This window comes from Alligator mississippiensis, chromosome 2 (assembly GCF_030867095.1).
Source record: "Alligator mississippiensis isolate rAllMis1 chromosome 2, rAllMis1, whole genome shotgun sequence".
Taxonomy (NCBI): domain Eukaryota; kingdom Metazoa; phylum Chordata; order Crocodylia; family Alligatoridae; genus Alligator; species Alligator mississippiensis.
The window spans coordinates 228,085,563-228,103,686 of record NC_081825.1 but is presented as its reverse complement, the minus strand read 5'-3'; the positions used below and the strand labels follow the sequence as shown (position 1 = coordinate 228,103,686).

Here is an 18,124-nt window from a genome sequence, read left to right as displayed (position 1 = left end):
TCTGACCCTTCGAAAAATGCCATAGATAGAATATTGAATGGTAACCTACGATCAGGACTTCAGTTTTACCTCTCCAAACAGCACCTTCAACAATACAATGGCCTGTACGCTAATATTGAGGGCTAGACTCAAACAATGCAGCCATCTACATTAGTTCCTGCCATGTATATTGTTGGTTCATTTACAGACCTACCTCTCTGGGGATATAGTCTACCAATATAACCTGATACAAACTGATACAAGTTTTCAGGTCAGGTACAGTGGTGCTGCTGACCAGAGCATAAAACAAGCATGAACAGCACCACTCTAAGCCCAAGATTACATTGGTATAGCACATCTGTGTGGAGAGTTTGCACAACCATGGTAGTAGCGATACAAATATCCTCAATGCAGGTGGATGCTAAGTTTTTCACACATTAAAATACTCACCAGCATGACTCTGCTTAGTTTATAAGACTTTCCAAATGCAAGGTGATATGGCTGCAGCCAGGAACCAAGACAGCAGGGGGAAGATTATATTCCTCTTCAGAGGGGTTTTAAGTTTGCATAGTCCGCTCAGTAATTTTTCTCCAAATGTCTTGTGATCCCTCTCTATGGATCAAGTGTTTCACTCTGGATGAGAGCTTCACTTGGTATAAATTAGTGCAGCCTCTTGAATTTCAGTGGATGCTGGAAGTCTGGCACTATCTTTCTGCCCTAAATTACACCAGTGCAGTGATTTTCATTATTAAAACTCGGATACCATTGAGGACCTATCTGGCCCAGAGTATATGAAATTAATTTAACAAAAGTGCTCAGTCAGGAGTGAGTTTATCTTCTGCATTGCAGGAAACATTTACAGAACTTTATTGACTTGCTGAGTAGGTTTACTTTCTAAATTATACTCTTTAAAAAACATAGAACCATAATTAATGGTTCATGGTCTCACTCATGTAGTTCCAAGAATATACTCATATATAGGCAGGCTCTCTTTTCCATGCAAGGGTGACCTGGTATAGAGTTAAAATAATCCCAGCACAGCTTGCCTGTAGGTAATGTTTTCTTTTGGAAAGTGATACTGTATTATTTATGTTATTTCCAACAATACCAAGAAGGAAATATTCCAGATCCTTCAGCATATAAAAAAATGGAATGTGTCAAGATACTTCATGAATGCTAGATTTAGGGTTTTTACAATAAAATGGATATTAGATCCATTCAAATTCAAAGAAGATAATACTATATATTTCTAAAAAATTGTAAATTAATTTACAGTGTCTTTTGTTTATTTTACATCACAAAGTTACAAAACTCATAAGTCCTTTGATACACATTAAAATACAAATTGTGGGGCTAGAAATAAACACACTCCTATCTCCTCTACGAATGACATAATCAGTAATGAATTTTAGAAGAAGGGTGCAGCTTAGATTAAAAATAACCTCACTGATACCCTTCAAGTGCCTCCCCAGCCACAGACCTCTATTTTAGGGAAATAAAGGCTCTCAATGAAATGCCTGCACTTGTGTCTAAGCAGGGCTCATACAGCATTCTGCATAAATGATGTACCCTGGAACAGCATGAACTGGTGGTGAAAGGTTGAGAGAAGCACTTAAAACCAGCCTCATCCATTAGCTCCTGATTTGGAGAAGACATCATCTGGCACTTACTTTGCATGACAGGGAGAGATGCTGACACTGAACAGTGTCATAAAACACAGATAGCCAATAAGCCATGAACAAATCTCCATTATAATTCTAAATCAAAAAGATTGAGTCCCATGGAAGATTAATAATCCAGGAAAGGGAATCTAATAGCTGTAAAACATCAGTGGGTGAGAATTTAAAGAAGGGGAGTGGGAACCATGAGGGAAGAATTGTCTTTCTTTTTTCATGATACTCATTTATGATAATACCAAAAATGTGCGCTGTAAATTTTAAAGTTTACCTTACGTTATAGATATTAAGAATCTTTCCCGTTTTGTTGGAAGCCTTATTTGGAGGACCCACAGAAATGTTAACTAGGAATGTGAATGCAAATAATTTAAATCCTCAGTCAGTTTGTATTTGCTTGATATCTGATGTTATAAACCTAGTAGTTGTCCAATCATCCACAGTCTCTTTCAGGAAAATGTGATCAATAAGACATTAGTTACTAATGAAAATCATAGAAACTTAATATGAAATAAACATGCAAAAAAAACTATATACCTGTTTTGTTTTGTTTTTTCTCCTTTGCAAGCCACCTTTAATTGCATAGGAACTCAATAGCATATACTTCTCGTTACCGTAAAAGAAAAATGGTGAAATTCCAATTCTCTTAACATCATGAGAGTATCTGTTTAAAAACAGGAAATGTCTTCTTGACTTTACTGGTGCGGCTAACTTTGTTCCATGGATAAAGTAAAACATTTCCATAATTGATTATCATCCTTCATCAAGCATCAAATAAATCATTAATGTCACTTGGTGGAAAAGAGTTAACTAGTACTTGCATCCCCAATACTTGTACAAATATTTAATTATCACAAACCTCATGTGAAATTGGCATTTACACCCTTCTTTGTAGGCGAGAAAGGTGACAGAGAAATTAAGGGTCAGATCTTAGAAGAAACAAGCATCCAAAACTGCAGCTAGACAATATGGAAAATAAGGCATCATCTGATTCACAGAGGAAGTCTTAGGCTTGGGACAGACATTACACATAAACTGGTTTAAGTGATCAGAAACTGATTTAAACCTGTAACAGACCAGACATTCAGTGAGCATAAACCAGTTTGAAAATGGCTGAAACCAGTTTGAGATAAACCTGGCTGAATGTGGTATCAGACTTAACTGATTTGGCTCAAAGTGGTTTATGCAATATCTGTCCCAGACTCCTTGCTGGTTTACGTTAAACCAGACTCCCCCAGCATCCCAGCATGCTCTCTGGGGTGGGCAGAGCTCTGTTCTCTGCTCCAGTTAGCTGGATTGGCCCCTCCCTTCTGCTCTCTAGCCAGGGCAGGGTGCGGCCAGATGCTGACCTGCCATGGCCCCTGAGGCAAACTTCTCCCTCCATCCCCTCTCCTCCTCCTCCCCTCCCCCCCGCCTCCCCAGCTGGCAAACCCTGGGGACCACAGCTGTGGTTTGCCAGCACCAGCTGCACCTCCATGGCTTGCCTGCAGCCAGGCAGGGACAGAGTTAATACCTCCCTCTGTCCCTTCTCTCCCCTAGAACTCCCAGGGGTTTGGCTGCAGTCTCTGTAGCTTGCCTGCAGCCAGGCAGGGAGGCAATTAATTCCACAGCATGTCCTGGAGCTGGGGGAGAGAGAGTACCCTGCGTGCAGATCCAAGACCTGCACCTGTGAACCCAAAGCTAAGACCTGCAGGACCAGACTGAGAGGTGGAAAGTGTTGGCAAAGACCTGACAAACATTCATCACACATGCTGGAGATGTAGTTAAGGGAAGTTGCAGACAGCTTCACCAAAGAATGCAGAGAGCTACATTTACATTATAAAGCAGAACATGTAAAAGGTGGAAATACCCAAACAATGCCTTTCTGAATGCCTGGCTATAAGGAGACACTCTGCCTTCAGGATTAGTCAAACTAATTCTTGTCTTCCTGATTTGCATTTGAAGTTAGACTGAATTGTGTGTTTTACTGGGCTGTATCTTAGCTTAGGCAAAGATTTTTGGTAGTTCCCTGTTGTACGCTTTGCAAATTGCTGTGCTCAATACTTGCTTGCTTCAGAGAAAGGACTTTTTCCCCATCCCCACTCAGTCTGGCAGCAGCTGCCCCCTTCCCTCCCCCACTGGTGGCTAGCATCCAATGCATCATGCCATCTCCGGCTGGTGCCTGGCCACGTCCCCTCTGCTCCATCAGGGAGGGATGAGAGCCTTGGCGGGTGTCTCTCTTCCCTCCCCATTGGCAGTGGCTGGCAGGCATACTCTAACACCCCCTAGCTTCTAGCTTGAGCCACTGCAAGCATGTGGCTGCATTTCTTGATTTAACAGAGAATCTCTATCCAATCAGTTTAAGCTTCATAGCTTAAACTAACCTGCAAAGAGTGAATTAATTCAGGCTTGGGCTTTTTGAATGTCTGTCCCTAGCCTTACTGTTGACTGGGGTGGGCAAAATACAGCCTGAGGGCTGGATTCAGACCACCAAGAGATTCTAATCCAGACTGTGACAGGTCCCTCAGCCCTGTCTAGCCCAGGCACGGTGGGAGCAGCCCAGGCCATGGCATATGCAGCCAGTCCCACCACCCCTGGGTGCATGGCAGGGTGGGGGCAGTACAGTGGCAGACATTGCTTTCCAGAAGCCCCTGCAGCAGCAGCAAACTTTGCCCTAATGCCACTACCAGTCCAGTGGGTGCACTCAGCCAGGCAAATGGGATGAAGCCACAGGCAGATGGGGAGCCGTGTCCAGGAGGAGGACAGGTGGATGGGACCAGGGATGGGATGGTGGGGTGGTGACTGTGCAGAGCTGGGGCCTGGGGTGAAGCCATGATCTGCTCCCCACCTCATCCCACAACAGCTCACTGAAACTGCTTAAGTGGCTCTGCAGCCCAAGTAATTGCCTACCCCTGATGTTGACAATACAAAGGATTACAGTGAACTGGTGGTGAAATTACTTGATTTTACTATTTTTGTAACAAGGGAGACCATCCTCTCTCCTCAAAGTACAGACTGTATCCCAGATGCTATCTGGAACTGTCACCTGGAAATTACCTTAACGTTGTCTATTATTTCTTCATAACAGAGATGGAGTATCCCCAAAAAACTACTGTACTTACTCAAATATAAGATGACCCTGATTACACGACCCCTGATAATTAGATTCTATACATGGACAATTTATAATTTTGTTACAATTGTCCAGGTATGGAATCTAATTATTGGAGGTTTGCAGTGAATTTCTGCCCCTCTCACTGCTACAGAAGACTACAGAAAAGAGCAATTTTTCTCTTGCAAAGAACTCAGAAAGACCACAACAGAACATGTTTTTGGCACTATCATTTCCTATCTGAAATGTCAGGGTTTATTTTGTGACTTTCGTGTAGATGTTTGTGCACCTAATAGTGCTAAAACTGCATCATACCCTGCGGCACCCTTAAAGACTATCATGGCACCCTAGGGTGCTGTGGAATCCTGGTTAAGAATCACTGGTCTGTACAATGAAAATCTAAAGTATTTTAAAATAAGTGGTACATTTTGCAAAATGCAAGAGCATTTGTTCCAAGGAAAACTACAAAGACTAAATTGTTCTACTGTTCTGAATCGTTGACTGACAACCAGATCTTGTCCTTAAAACCAGCCAGATCTTCAAGGATTGGGCCTGTTAAGATGAAAGACCATCATTTTATTCACAACTCAGACAACTGCACTTCCAGAACATGGTAGTTAAGGTCCAGGTTGACGTTTGTGAGAACAGGAGGTCAAATGATCTTGGCCAAAATCCCCCACTTTTGGAAAAGTAACTGAGAGAGTCAACTAATCATAATCCTCAGCATTTCAGAGCATTGTTTGACCACCGTTTTACAAGCAACTCCCTCAATAAACAAAACAAGAAATTCTGGGGGCATTAGGTAGCCCCTTACTCTCTGTATCCCCCCAACTTCTTCTCCCTGCAGCTTTCTCCACCCCTTCCTTACCATCAGACCATGGTCTCCCTGAGCACATGGAAGTGAGGAGCAAATTTGAAACCATTGATCTTGAAATAAACACAGCTATAATATTTTCCATACCATACCCATAGACATAGTTCATCTAGAATAGATGCATGTTACTGTTTGTTTGTTTTTAAATTGCTGCAAGTTTTAGTGCACGTCCTACATAAACACACTTATAAGCAGCACTTTGGCACCTACTTATATGTACTACAAACTATGCATGATATTAGTCCAAAACCAAAAGGGGCATGATTTACCATATCATTAATTGGGTTGGGCCCCAAAAGAGTCAACAGCATTTCAAGCCATAGTGACAGAAGCTCAGCATGTCTGTATACTCCAGATCCCCCACCCCACAAAGGATCCATGTGCTAACCCTGACTCGTGACTGGAACCAGGTATTCTTGTCATGAGTCCTGGGATACTCCAAAAAAGTTATATGCAGATGAGGCACAGGACAACCTAGTCTGGCTTCGCTTCATGAGGAGTGAGACCACATTAAACGTATGCAACAGGCTGAGGGGGGAACAACAGAAGGATTCTGGTTGAACTATTTGGCGCACTGTTTAGGGATATTTGCCAGATATTTAAGGTTGGTGAAGAAACAGCAACCATTGAAAATGGAAAAGAAGACAGCTCAGCTCTGGGAATGAAGAGGAAGTTGTAATGTATTCAGTCTAGTGGCTCAGGATGATTTGCAAAAAAATCAGTGCTGAGGACTTCACTTGGTGGGCACTACCTTATATCTTATTCAGATGGGCTGTACAAGTTTATCCTTGTGGCATATCCCATCAGCATATTTGCCCAATACGGGCCATGTATTTTATAGTTGGGGATCTACCTAAATTGAAGGGGGGCTTACCAATTTTCATGGGATGATTGCAGTTTAAAGCTTTACTTCCAGGGTCATCTTGCTGAGGCCCTCAGCCTGATTGACACAGAGGCCCCGGTGAGGGGAGGAAGGGTGAGGGTGCAGCCACCATCTCACCTGCTGCCCTTCATACCACCCGGCTAGCCTTCTGGCAGCAAGGACCTTTGGCTTCCACTGGGGAGTCAGCATTTTATTTGTAATAGGGTTTTCTGTTGATTTTGCTGATTTTGCAGACGATCCTGGATTTCATGGGTTCTGTGAAATCCATGAAACCACTAATTAAGTACATCCCTATTTAGGGTCATGGTCACTGTTTCATAGAGATTATGATTTCATAGATTTCATAGACATTAGGGCTGGAAGGGACCTCGGAAGATCATTGAGTCCAGCCCCCCGCCCAAAGGGCAGGAAGTCAGCTGGGGTCATAGGATCCCAGCAAGATAAGCATCCAGTTTCATCTTGAAGGTGTTCAGTGAAGGCGCTTGAACGACCTCCGGTGGCAGGCTGTTCCAGACCTTGGGGGCTCGGACAGTAAAGAAATTCTTCCTTATGTCCAGCCTGAAACGATCTTGTAGTAGTTTGTGACCATTCGGTCACTGCTGGCTGCATTTAATCGACCTCATAGCTGGTTTTCATTATTGAGCACATGCTTGTAGCAGCTTTTCCCCGTGCAGACTGGGGGGGGAAAAAAAACTTGTTTTGTATTTGAGTAAATATGGTATTAATGTAACAGTCTGAATATGCCTTTCTTTTTGCAGATTTGTACTCTTGTGTCTCAGATCATTCAGTTCCTTCCTCTTCACATCACCCTTAGTTCCCTTTTGTGTAAAGGTTATTTTGGGAGACAGGAGTATCTATTTCTGTATAATTTCTTATACCACATTCATCACCATAGAGACGGTTTTAAATAAGAGAAACTTGGCTGCCTTGACAGATGTATATGCCAGTCTTTGTCTTACTTTTTTTGCTGGGATGATATTTTGAAACTATACTATCCATCACTAAGGCCAAAATGTCTTGGGAGCAGAGGGGGCAAATAGAAGATGAAGTTGTGATTATTCATTTGCTTTAGTATGTTACAGAGCTGGTTCTATAATCCACCAGCATAGCACATACAAAAATATGTTACTTCACATTGTCTAAAAGCAGGAGGAGAGTTAAGTCCCTCTTCAGTGCACCTCAAACAACATTCAGCTCTAATCAGCTAACCACAGGATGCTTTCAAGTCAGTGTGGGCAATATTATCTTTGTGGGAGTCCAGATCCTCCATATTCTACTTCCCACAGTAATTCAACAGCACAAATACATCATTTTTATCCTATCAATAAAAAAATTGTAATTTTCAATTTTAAAGTAAAAAAATATATATTTTTAAAGAGGCTAAGAGTCTGATAGAGGGAGATTTTCTGTATGATCTTCTTAATGAACCAACTCCTTTCCCTTTTCATCACCTCTACAGCCTTTCCAGATTTTTTTCTTTCTGGTTATTTGTATGTGTTTGATTTAAAATAAAAAGTACATAGGTACCACCCAGCTATTTAAAAAAAAACAACAAGTAAATTCCACCTGGAGTGCTTGATTTTATTTAAAATTTGAGGTACAAAAGATTAACACAATACCAGCTGTTCTCAGTCTTTTTAGATTCAAGCCACTGTTCAGAAAACACCAGCTCTTAGATTCCACTCATATTTGACTATGGAAGAAAGCAATTCTCTTGCAAAGAACTCAGAAAGACCACAACAGATCATAACGTTCTTGGCACTATCACTTCCTATTTGAAATGTAAGGGTTTATTTTGTGGCTCTTGTGTAGGTGTTTGTGCACCTAACAGTGCTAGTACTGCATTGTACCCTTAAAGACTCTCATGGCACTCCAGGGTGCTGTGGAATCCTGGTCAAGAATAACTGCTCTGTACAATGAAAGCCTAAAACATTTTAAAATAAGTGGTATATTAATGCAAAATGCATGAGCATTCATTCCAAGGAAAACTACAAAGAGTAAATTGTTCTACTGTTCTGAATCTTTGGCTGACTACCAGATCTTATCCTTACAACCAGTCAGATCTTTAAGGATTGAGCCTGTTGAGATGAAAGACTCAACTCACAGACAACTGCACCTCCAGAACATGGTAGTTAAGGTCCAGGCTGAAGTTTGTAAGGACAAGAGGTCAAATGATCTTGGCCAAAAAACCCTACCTCTGGAAAAGTAACTGAGAGAGTCAATTAATCATAATCCAAAGCGTTTCAGAGCATTGTTTGACCACCATTTTACAAAGCCCTCCCCCCCCCAATAAACAAAACAAGGAATTCTGATACATACTGAAAAATTGGTTAAAAAAAATGGTCAAGCACAAGAAAAGCAAAGACCACGGACAATTATTCTTTGGTCAGTTCACCATGAATTGTAACTGCTGAATTAAGATGACAAGTTCACAAATTCTATAGAACAAATTATTTTAATAAGTTTTTCACACTCCCAGGCCTGGGACTGTCCTTGATATATTTGCATAACTATGTTGCACAAGCTCCTCCTAGTGGTACCAAAATATTACACAAGTATTCATATGACAAAAAAAAATCAATATGCTAACCTGATCTACACTGTTGCATTATTGTTGCCAATTATTTTAAATCGGAAAACCTTGATCTGGTTTCCAAAGGCATAAAAGATGAAGGGCCCTTATTGAGTTTAATATCTTACTGCTGGCTGCAGAATCCTTAGTCAAAGATTGAAGCAAGAAAAGGTGAAGGAAGTACATGCATTCTATATTAACAATTTTCTCTCCAAAGAAGTCTACATACCTCTCCTGCAAATTAAAAAGCAGGAGTGACTTCTGAGGTCATGAAAATGACTGCAAGATTGCACCCCAAAAGTGATAGCAGATCTAGAAGTCAAGTTGAGAATTATGCTGTGCAAACGACATCCAAATGGCAGATTTCCGTACATCATTAACAGAAATATTGCAGAGGCATCCTGCAGGGGCTGCCTTCATCCCAAAAAGATGTTTCTTCACAGTAGGCTGAATACCTGCCAAGTAACAGACCAATTAAATGAGACTGACTATATCTGAACATGCTGGTCTCACTGCTATTACTCCATAAAACATGGGTGCCACAGCACCCTGGGTTGAGAATCACTGGTGTAGAAATATATTTTTATATATATAAAAAATAAAAACCTAAGATGCTTTGTGGCTGTTCTGTGGAAGACAGGCCTGTCATGGACCCTTTTGGACAACTGGTCATCTACCCCTTCCAGTACTATTTTCTATTTCATAGAGTAACTGTCCCTATTTGAAGGCTTCTTTAAGCCTCAGCAAGTGCATCTACAAGTTCAATTAGTGCAGCACAATAAACTCCAGTGAAGTTCACATTGGAGTTAGTGGCTCCCAGGCACAGCATCAACACATGTGCCTGGAACCACAGAAGTTTGAGCTTGGGAGGAACAGCCCGAGGCTGGCAGTAGGCTCGGGGGTCATCAGAGGGGCTGGCTGGGGCACAAGAGTGCCCAAAGGGTGGAGCCATGTGGCTAGGTAGCAGGCTGAGGTCTGGCCCCCTGCTGGCTGGGCTGACCGGGCATAATATATGTGTAGGTCAGCATTCACACAGGCATTTAGGTGCAGTTATTTTCACCGCCGCAAGATAGTACTGTTGCCGACACTACTATATTAGGGCAGCACAAATTGGTTTGCTGCAGTCTAATAGCATCACACATGTAGAGTGCGCCACTTTATATCACAGCAAATTAGTCTATTGCATGGGTAAGCATTAGGTGTAGATGCACCCAGTAGGACACAATCTAGCAACCTAAGCAAGCAATACAGTGAAGTAAAACTCTGAAGTAAAGTTGAGTCTTGGTCTCAACCCATCTCATCCCAAGACATCCCAAATTAGAAAGCAGGACTTGTAGTATTGATATTCATTTTAGAAGTTCTATAACCAAAATTGTGCAGGGCAGGTGAGAGCTAGTAACAACATCTTGCCTTGTTCCTTTAACTTCTAGGGATTTGTAAGGGCACAGCTGCTATCAGCTGCTATCCAGTCTAGTGTTAGTAGGTAGATGAGAGTCCAGACAATAGGGACCTGCCGAAGCTGCTATTAGGCCTACAAGTATCAATCTTAAGTGACAAAAAAAATTCTGACCTGTCAAAACTGTCACTGAAGTGGATACAGCAGAATTCTGGGATTGCTCTAACAGTGCTTGCTGTCTTCACTTAGCCAGTGCTCCGCTATAAGCCGACATAATAGAGTCTAAAGCTGTGGCAGTTAGCCTTACTCAGTGGAAGGGTAATCCAAATGATTGGATAAACTCCTGTATGAAGCTGCCAGAATACGTGTGCATGCTAATGGGTCCAAACAGTGCTTAACATATTAAAGGGTTCAAATGTAATTAGTGCTGACTTAAAGAGCATTTGGAAGGGCTGGATGGGTACAAGTCAGCCAGCCCGGATGACCTCCATCCACAGGTGCTGAAGGAATTGGCCAGTGTCATTGCTGAGCAGCTGGCACGGCTGTTTGAGCACTCATGGTGCTCCAGCCAGGTCCCTGAGAACTGGAAAAAGGCCAACGTTGTACCCATTTTTAAGAAGGGGAGAAGGGATGAGCTGGGTAACTTTAGGCCAGTCAGTCTTACCTCTATCCCTGGGAAAATACTAGAAAAAAATAAATAAAAAAAATCAAAGAGCGCATTTGTGAAGGCCCAGCAGGGGAAACAATGCTGAAAGGAAACCAGCATGGGTTCATCACAGGTAGATCCTGCCTGACAAACCTTACAGCCTTTTATGACCAGGTCACACACTGCCTTGACACAGGAGCTGAGGCCGATGTCATCTATCTGGATTTTAGGGAGGCCTTCGACACAACTTCGCATCCTGTTCTCATAGGGAAGCTAACGGGCTGTGGAGTGGATGCCTACACAGTCAGGTGGGTGGCTAACTGGCTTAGGGACTGCACCCAGAGTGGTGGTGAACAGGTCATTCTCAGCCTGGAAGGAGGTGGGCAGTGGGGTCCCACAGGGTTCGGTCCTTGGACCGGTGTTATTTAATATCTTCATCAGCGATTTGGACGAGGGCGTGGAGAACACCCTCTCCAAGTTTGCAGATGATACCAAATTATGGGGCAAAGATAATACACCGGAGGGCAGGGAGCAGATACAGGCTGACCTGGACAGGTTAGATCAATGGGCGGAACGAAATAGGATGCAATTCTACAAAGATAAATGCAAGGTACTCCACCTAGGAAGGAGGAATCTCCAGCACACCTACAGGTTGGGGGATGACCTCCTCAGCAGCTCAGAGGCTGAGAGAGATCTTGGAGTCATAGTTGACTCCAAGATGAACGTGAGTCAACAGTGTAACAAGGCCATCAACAAAGCCAATTGCACCTTGTCATGTATTAGCAGATGCATGACCAACAGATCGAGGGAGGTGATGCTCCTCCTCTATGCGGCATTGGTCAGGCCACAGTTGGAGTACTGCGTCCAGTTTTGGGCTCCGCACTTCAAGAGGGACATGGAGAATCTGGAAAGGGTTCAGAGGAGGGCCACTCGCATGATTAATAATCTCCATGAAGGACCCTATGAGGGGATGTTGAAAGATCTGGATCTCTTCAGCCTTTACAAAAGATGGCTGAGGGGTGACATTGTAGCTGCCTATAAGTTTATCAGGAGAGGACAGCAGGGAATTGGGATGCACTGTTTACCAGAGCACCCCAGGGAGTAACTAGGAATAATGGGTGCAAACTAGCGGAGAGTAAATTTAAGTTAGATATTAGGAAGAATTTTTTTTACAGTAAAGGGTGGCCAGAGTCTGGAATGGGCTTCCAAGAGAGGTGGTGCTATCACCTAACTTGGAGGTCTTCAAGAGGACGCTTGACAATCACCTGGCTGGGGTCATCTCACCTCGGTCCTCTTTTCTGCCGTTGCAGGGGGTCAGACATGATCCATTGGGTCCCTTCCAACTCTATAATCTATGAAAAGCTTTTAGTAACTATTACATAGTCCAAGAGAGCAAGAGCTAGATCCTTAAAATTGACTTGGTATTTCATACATTTAAGGTGATACCACATCCAATTCTGTTACTTTCAATCTGTTCAATATGCTCCCAATCTTTTTCTAAAATTCTTCTTAGATAAACTGTGAAGTTGTGAGGCCTGACCCAAAGAGGCTTCTGGGAGGAGGCCAATCTGACACATCTTTCAGTTTCGCGGAACCCGGAGGCCATGAGGTCCTGACCTAATGCATCTGCTGCAGTTTGCTGATGAGTAAAGAAAAAAAAGGGAACTGCCCTAGACTGACCAATGGGCCTGGAAAGTCCCAGGCCTAGCGGAGTGCAAAGATAGCAATTCAAATTTAGAAAATAACAGCTTGCAAAATGAGATAACGGCTTGGCTTTAATCCCAAAAAAAGGCAGAAAGGCTAAAAGTGAACCCCCCTTTCTGGGGGAGATAACCGGTGGAAGGAAAGGTATATAAAGTGGAAGCACTGGGTCCGGGGTGGAACTACTTCGGGGAGGACAAGGCTGAGGACCCGATAAAGGAGGCAGTCTCGCCACCCTGGACACAGGGTGGGGTGCCCAAGACCTATCAGGTAATAACAGGGGATAGGGTGTGGAGTGCCTTTCCTCCAGCCCGACATGCTTGCAGCTCAGAGGCTTGTTATAATATTCTGTGTGTGTCATTGATTTTTCTTTGCAATAAAGAGTAACATTCGGGTTTTACCTGGCATGTGACTTGTGGGTTACTCACCTACCCTCTGTTGGGAAGGGAGGGAGCCCCCTATAGAAGTTAGAGTGCATCAATTATGAACCAAAAGACTATGGCACTAATATCTGCATAGACAAAATACTTGAATACTTGGCGCCGGCAGGGGGAGGAGGGAGGGAGGGATATATCCCAGGCTGTTCATTATCTTCAGAGATGGGTATTTGGGGAATCATCTTTTATCAGATTGTCTAAAGTGGATCAATCTCCACATTCTGATATATGACAAAAAAACTGCCCGAGGGCCTTAAGACCAATTCTACTAGTTTCAAGGCAGTTACTGCTGTGTTCTTGGTAATTAGTGTTACAGCTGTAATAAACATTAGTTTCTCAATTCAGAAATCAAATCAGATACTGCTTCTTGAAGTATTCCTTCAGTTCCTACGATACATTTATTATTAATCATTAGACTTGCAAAAATGGAGTTCTTTAGTAGCAATGTTTTATAATACTGCTACCTTATAGGCAAATTCTATATTAACTTTGCAGAACCATACTTAACCAGGCCTCTTTATGTTGATTATCCCGAAGGAATAAAAAAGTTAAATCTTAAATCCAAATTCAGTTCCATATAAAAGAGACTGATGTTCAGAACCAATAATTTTCTGCTTTAAAATGGTTTTCAGACCCATGGCAATGAAGGTACTTTCCAAGAATGGAACATCTGTTTTGACAAAATATTTAGAGCATTCTTATCATAGACCAATATATAGTTTTTACTTGCTTTTTAAAAAAAATATATTTTTTCATTACAAAACTTCATTGTGTTTAGTTAAAAACCAAGATTAAATTTACAAGTAGACTTTCAAGGAGAAATTTTCAATTATTCTCTACTGCCTTAGTGGACTCCAGCATTGCTCTGAAGGGAATATCTCCTTAAAGTGGTGGTGAATTCAGTCTGGTTTTCACATTTAATTAAAAGATCACTACTAATATTGCAGTAGCACTTAGGGGACCATTGAGACTGCTTATATTCTAATCTTGCTGCAAAGAGTTTACAGTCTACAAAGATAAAAAACAGGTAAGAGGAGGATGTAGCTTAAATTAAAAAAGCGGCCAGGATGACAAGTTCATGGCTTGTTAATTTCAGTTTCTTAAAACCCTTCAAAATCAGGTTTAATCAATCCTTTAAGCCTTGCTTTTATTTTTGTGTGAGAAATAATCTCTATTTATGACAGTTGATGTACTTTCAGCTGTACTTAAGTGTTCACCATTTATATTCGTTCACAATTTTTTTTTTTTTGGAAACTGAGACATGCTTTTACACCATAACATTAAATAGATAATTGTTTAAAGCATTTGCCTTTTTAAATAGCTAATGTATGTGGAATAAGTCCACACTAGAGCATATTCTAGAACAGCTTTTTGTATCACATCTGTATGTGAATGATATGTAATAATTATATAGTCAGTTACTTTAATTACATAGCAAGTAAGATCAACAGGAATAGTAAGTACAGGATAGAAGCTATCATTGGTTGAGTGATAGTTTATTTTCACATTCAGACAGCTGTACAGCATTCTATAAATAGATGTGGTATTAGACTATTTACATCATTTCCGCACCCAATCCTAGTGCATCCCATTCAAAATGGTAAATACCCTGACTGAGCCACACAGGGTTATTTCTAAGTGCCTTTACTCAGAATCTGACACCAAATCACACAGTACTCCAGTTTATGTTGGAGCACTCTGTCAAATATTTTACAGAACATTATTTTCTTTAGATCTTCTTTCCTCCCAGCATCTCAGGGGCTTTTTTCAGTAGAGTCCAGTTCAGTTCATGAACAAAAGAAATCAGGGTTCAAACATTCATTCTCAGCCTAAAAATAAGTGGCAAGATGGATACTTTATAACTGAGGGAGTTTAATTACACATTAACACAGTATTAGCAAAATTCTCTGATATACTTGTACAGTTCGACAGAAGCAATAGCTAAAAATTAGATCTGGAACCAGCATAATCCTGTGGGCTTCCACACACTTTCTACAGAACCAAAGTGCACACAGATTCCTATAGAAATACTTGGTATAGATTGCAGAGATTATCCCACAGTTGCATGGGTTTGCCACATGTTTCAGTTAACCAAATCATCTCCAAGTAGTTGGGGTTTTGTTTTGTTTTTTTACCTTTCCTTAGTATCTACTCACTTATATTAACTGTTCTAGCTAACACTATATTTATGTATTAACTGCACTGCTGAAATGCTAGCAGAGCTGCTCTAAAATTCCCCATGTCAGACACACACATACATTACAAACATACCAATTTTAAGAGGACTTCATTAAGCTTAGCTTCTCAAGTTTCCCCTGTGCAAAGCTTCTCTCGCTGGTGAAGCAGTAATTCTATAAATTTACTATCCAATCACAGCCCCATTCTCCAATTGTAGGCTATGCAGAGGAGCTTAAGGTAACTAGAATATTTCATCTCTACTGAAAGGACCATGTGGCAAGAACTCCACGTTGATGGGTAAAGTAAGAACACAGAAGGAAAATAATACAAAATATCACACTTAAACAACAAACAAATGATCCATGCAGGACCCAGCTGCTTCCATTGTGCATATAACTAAAGAATCTGAAAGCAGAGGCCTGCAGCTGTTAAGTGAGGAAATTTGTGACACTGGTACCACTGTAAAGAAAAACAACTGAACTCCAGATGCATCAGTCTTCTTGGAAATGGAGTCCCAAAAGAATGGCCAGAGCAAGTCACCCACAGTTATACTTGGATGCTGATACTCAGTACTGTCTGATAAACACAGCTTATGTAAAAAACTCCAATAGAATGAATTCAGCAGGAGAATGAACAGTAACATTTTAGATATTTCTAAGAGGGAGGACTTGCAGGATCAAACATAAATAATCAAGTTCTCACAGGAAACAGTAATGTGAACTCCAGTAACAGCAACAGAAGTGGGAATACTAAACGCCAACATGCCAAAGGGCAAACATTTCCCAATATCATGATCAACTGGAAACTGGACGAGGTGGTTTGCTTTTGCTTTCTGCCTCTTTCCCACGAACTGCAGCCACGTAAGAGAAGAGACACAACACGGAGTAGCAGATCTCATGAGCCTAGAGAATGTTAGAAAAGGAGATAATGAGAGCCTTGACAGTTAAATATTTTTTTAAAATATAATGACTGATGTTTGCACTATTTCTTTCCACAAAGTTCTACTCAGTGCACTTTGAAGCACACTGGCAACAAAAACATGTGTGGGGGAAAAGATAATGGCAAATACTCCATACAATCTCAAACTGAGGTGGAAAGGGAAAAGACAGGACTTAATACTAAATTTGAGAAAGAATTTTAGGGTCAGCACATTCAAAATCATACCATAAACAGAGAAAATTCATTCACAAAGACAGGATATTAGGACACAAAAGTGGCCAAGTGCTTCAAAGAAACATTCTGTAATGCTAGATCTTGTTGTGCTGTATATCACTTCAGACACTCTTCTGGTAATGGAAGACAATGTTCAAAATGACTAATGCATCTCATTGTCCAATAGTTTCAATACTGTACCTTGAATCAGTGACTGGTGCAAGTTTTTCTGTGCTCCAAGTGGTGAAGAGCATATGCCCACAGACACAGTGTTAAGTGTTTGTAGCTTTTAGACAGCTGGTGTAACTACATATTATTCCTCATAGAAAGTGACTAATTTTTAGAAAGCTTTACTAAACTACGTCACTTGTCATATGGCAGAGAGCTCCACCGTGAGATTGCACATGGCATTAGAAGATATTTATAATGATTAGTTTGTTGTTATTTTAATTCAAGTAATATAATTCACTTTACCATTCTGGGAGGCAACATGACCTACTGAAGCCTGGGACTTGAGAGACCTGATTGTATACCTAGCTTTGCCAATGGCCAACTGAGTGCCTTTAGTTGGTTATATCACTTCTATGGGCCTCTGTCTTCTCTGTTTCTAAAATAGGGATCATGCCATGATCTTTGCAAAGCATTTTGAGTTCTCTAGAAGTTTACAATCACTGTATAAAAATAGGCATTACAAAAGAAAGTACATTTTACTGTTTTTGTATGATAGGACAAAACAAAATGGTGTACATAAACTATCACATATTTCCATTTACCCATCTATTTTTCCCTTCTGGGGGACAGGGGAGGAGGCATTTTGGATTTTTTTGTTCAGGGACATAGTTAAACTTCCTTGACTACAAGGACGTATTCTTAAGCCACCTGACACTGATTCTAGGAATTTTATGTTTAATAAATTTCTAATATCCTTCTTCTATTTCTTGGGACAAAGTTATCTCCTAGTAGATATCTGCTCACGTTTCATTAACAGACGCACAGAACCACTCACAAAAATACAATATCGTTCAATAAGTGCCATCTTAAATATCAGCCTGTGTTCAACAATTAAAACTATAAAAACTACTAAACTGGAGAAGTTCAATAAGCCATCTCCCCCGTATTCTGTCTGATTTTGTGTATTGTGCTGCTTAACATGATAGCAGTAGGGGAGAATTCTTCATAAACTCAGCTGGTGATCAGTGTGGGCCTCGAAGTGATTCACCTTCCCGCTCTTCTGTGGATTAGGAATTTAGATCTCCAAGGTCATCAATTTAGCAATTTTCACCAGCACTTAGTAAATTTAATTAAAATTCCCTATTTCATTTTCACCTCTCTAAAATGGATTCCTCTGTGCACTACCTCAGGAACTCTCACAGTTTTATGAATGTGGGAGGCATCAAGCTACAAATGTCTCCCCTTTAAGAGTTAGCTCAAAGAGCAGCTTGCATTTCATGGCAGTTCTATTACATAACCCTGCAATCCCAGTTTCTATGCTCTGCACTCCAATTCAGCATGAACAGTCCTTCACAGCACTTCCGTACAGAG

At 41.2% G+C, this 18,124-nt stretch overlaps 1 protein-coding gene across 23 annotated transcripts in view; it reads right to left on the bottom strand.

Moving 5' to 3' along the window:
• Window positions 1–14,732: 14,732 nt before the first annotated feature.
• MADD (MAP kinase activating death domain) overlaps window positions 14,733–18,124 on the bottom strand; it is a 123,488-nt gene continuing 120,096 nt past the window's right edge. For 22 of the 23 annotated variants that reach the window (XM_059722835.1, XM_059722838.1, XM_059722837.1 and 19 more), the window contains one exon: window positions 14,733–16,332. In XM_059722835.1, coding sequence (XP_059578818.1) covers window positions 16,225–16,332 — 108 coding nt within the window. In that variant the 3' untranslated portion in view covers window positions 14,733–16,224. The remainder of the gene's footprint in view (window positions 16,333–18,124) is intronic. The other variant, XM_059722849.1, reaches the window with a different exon arrangement.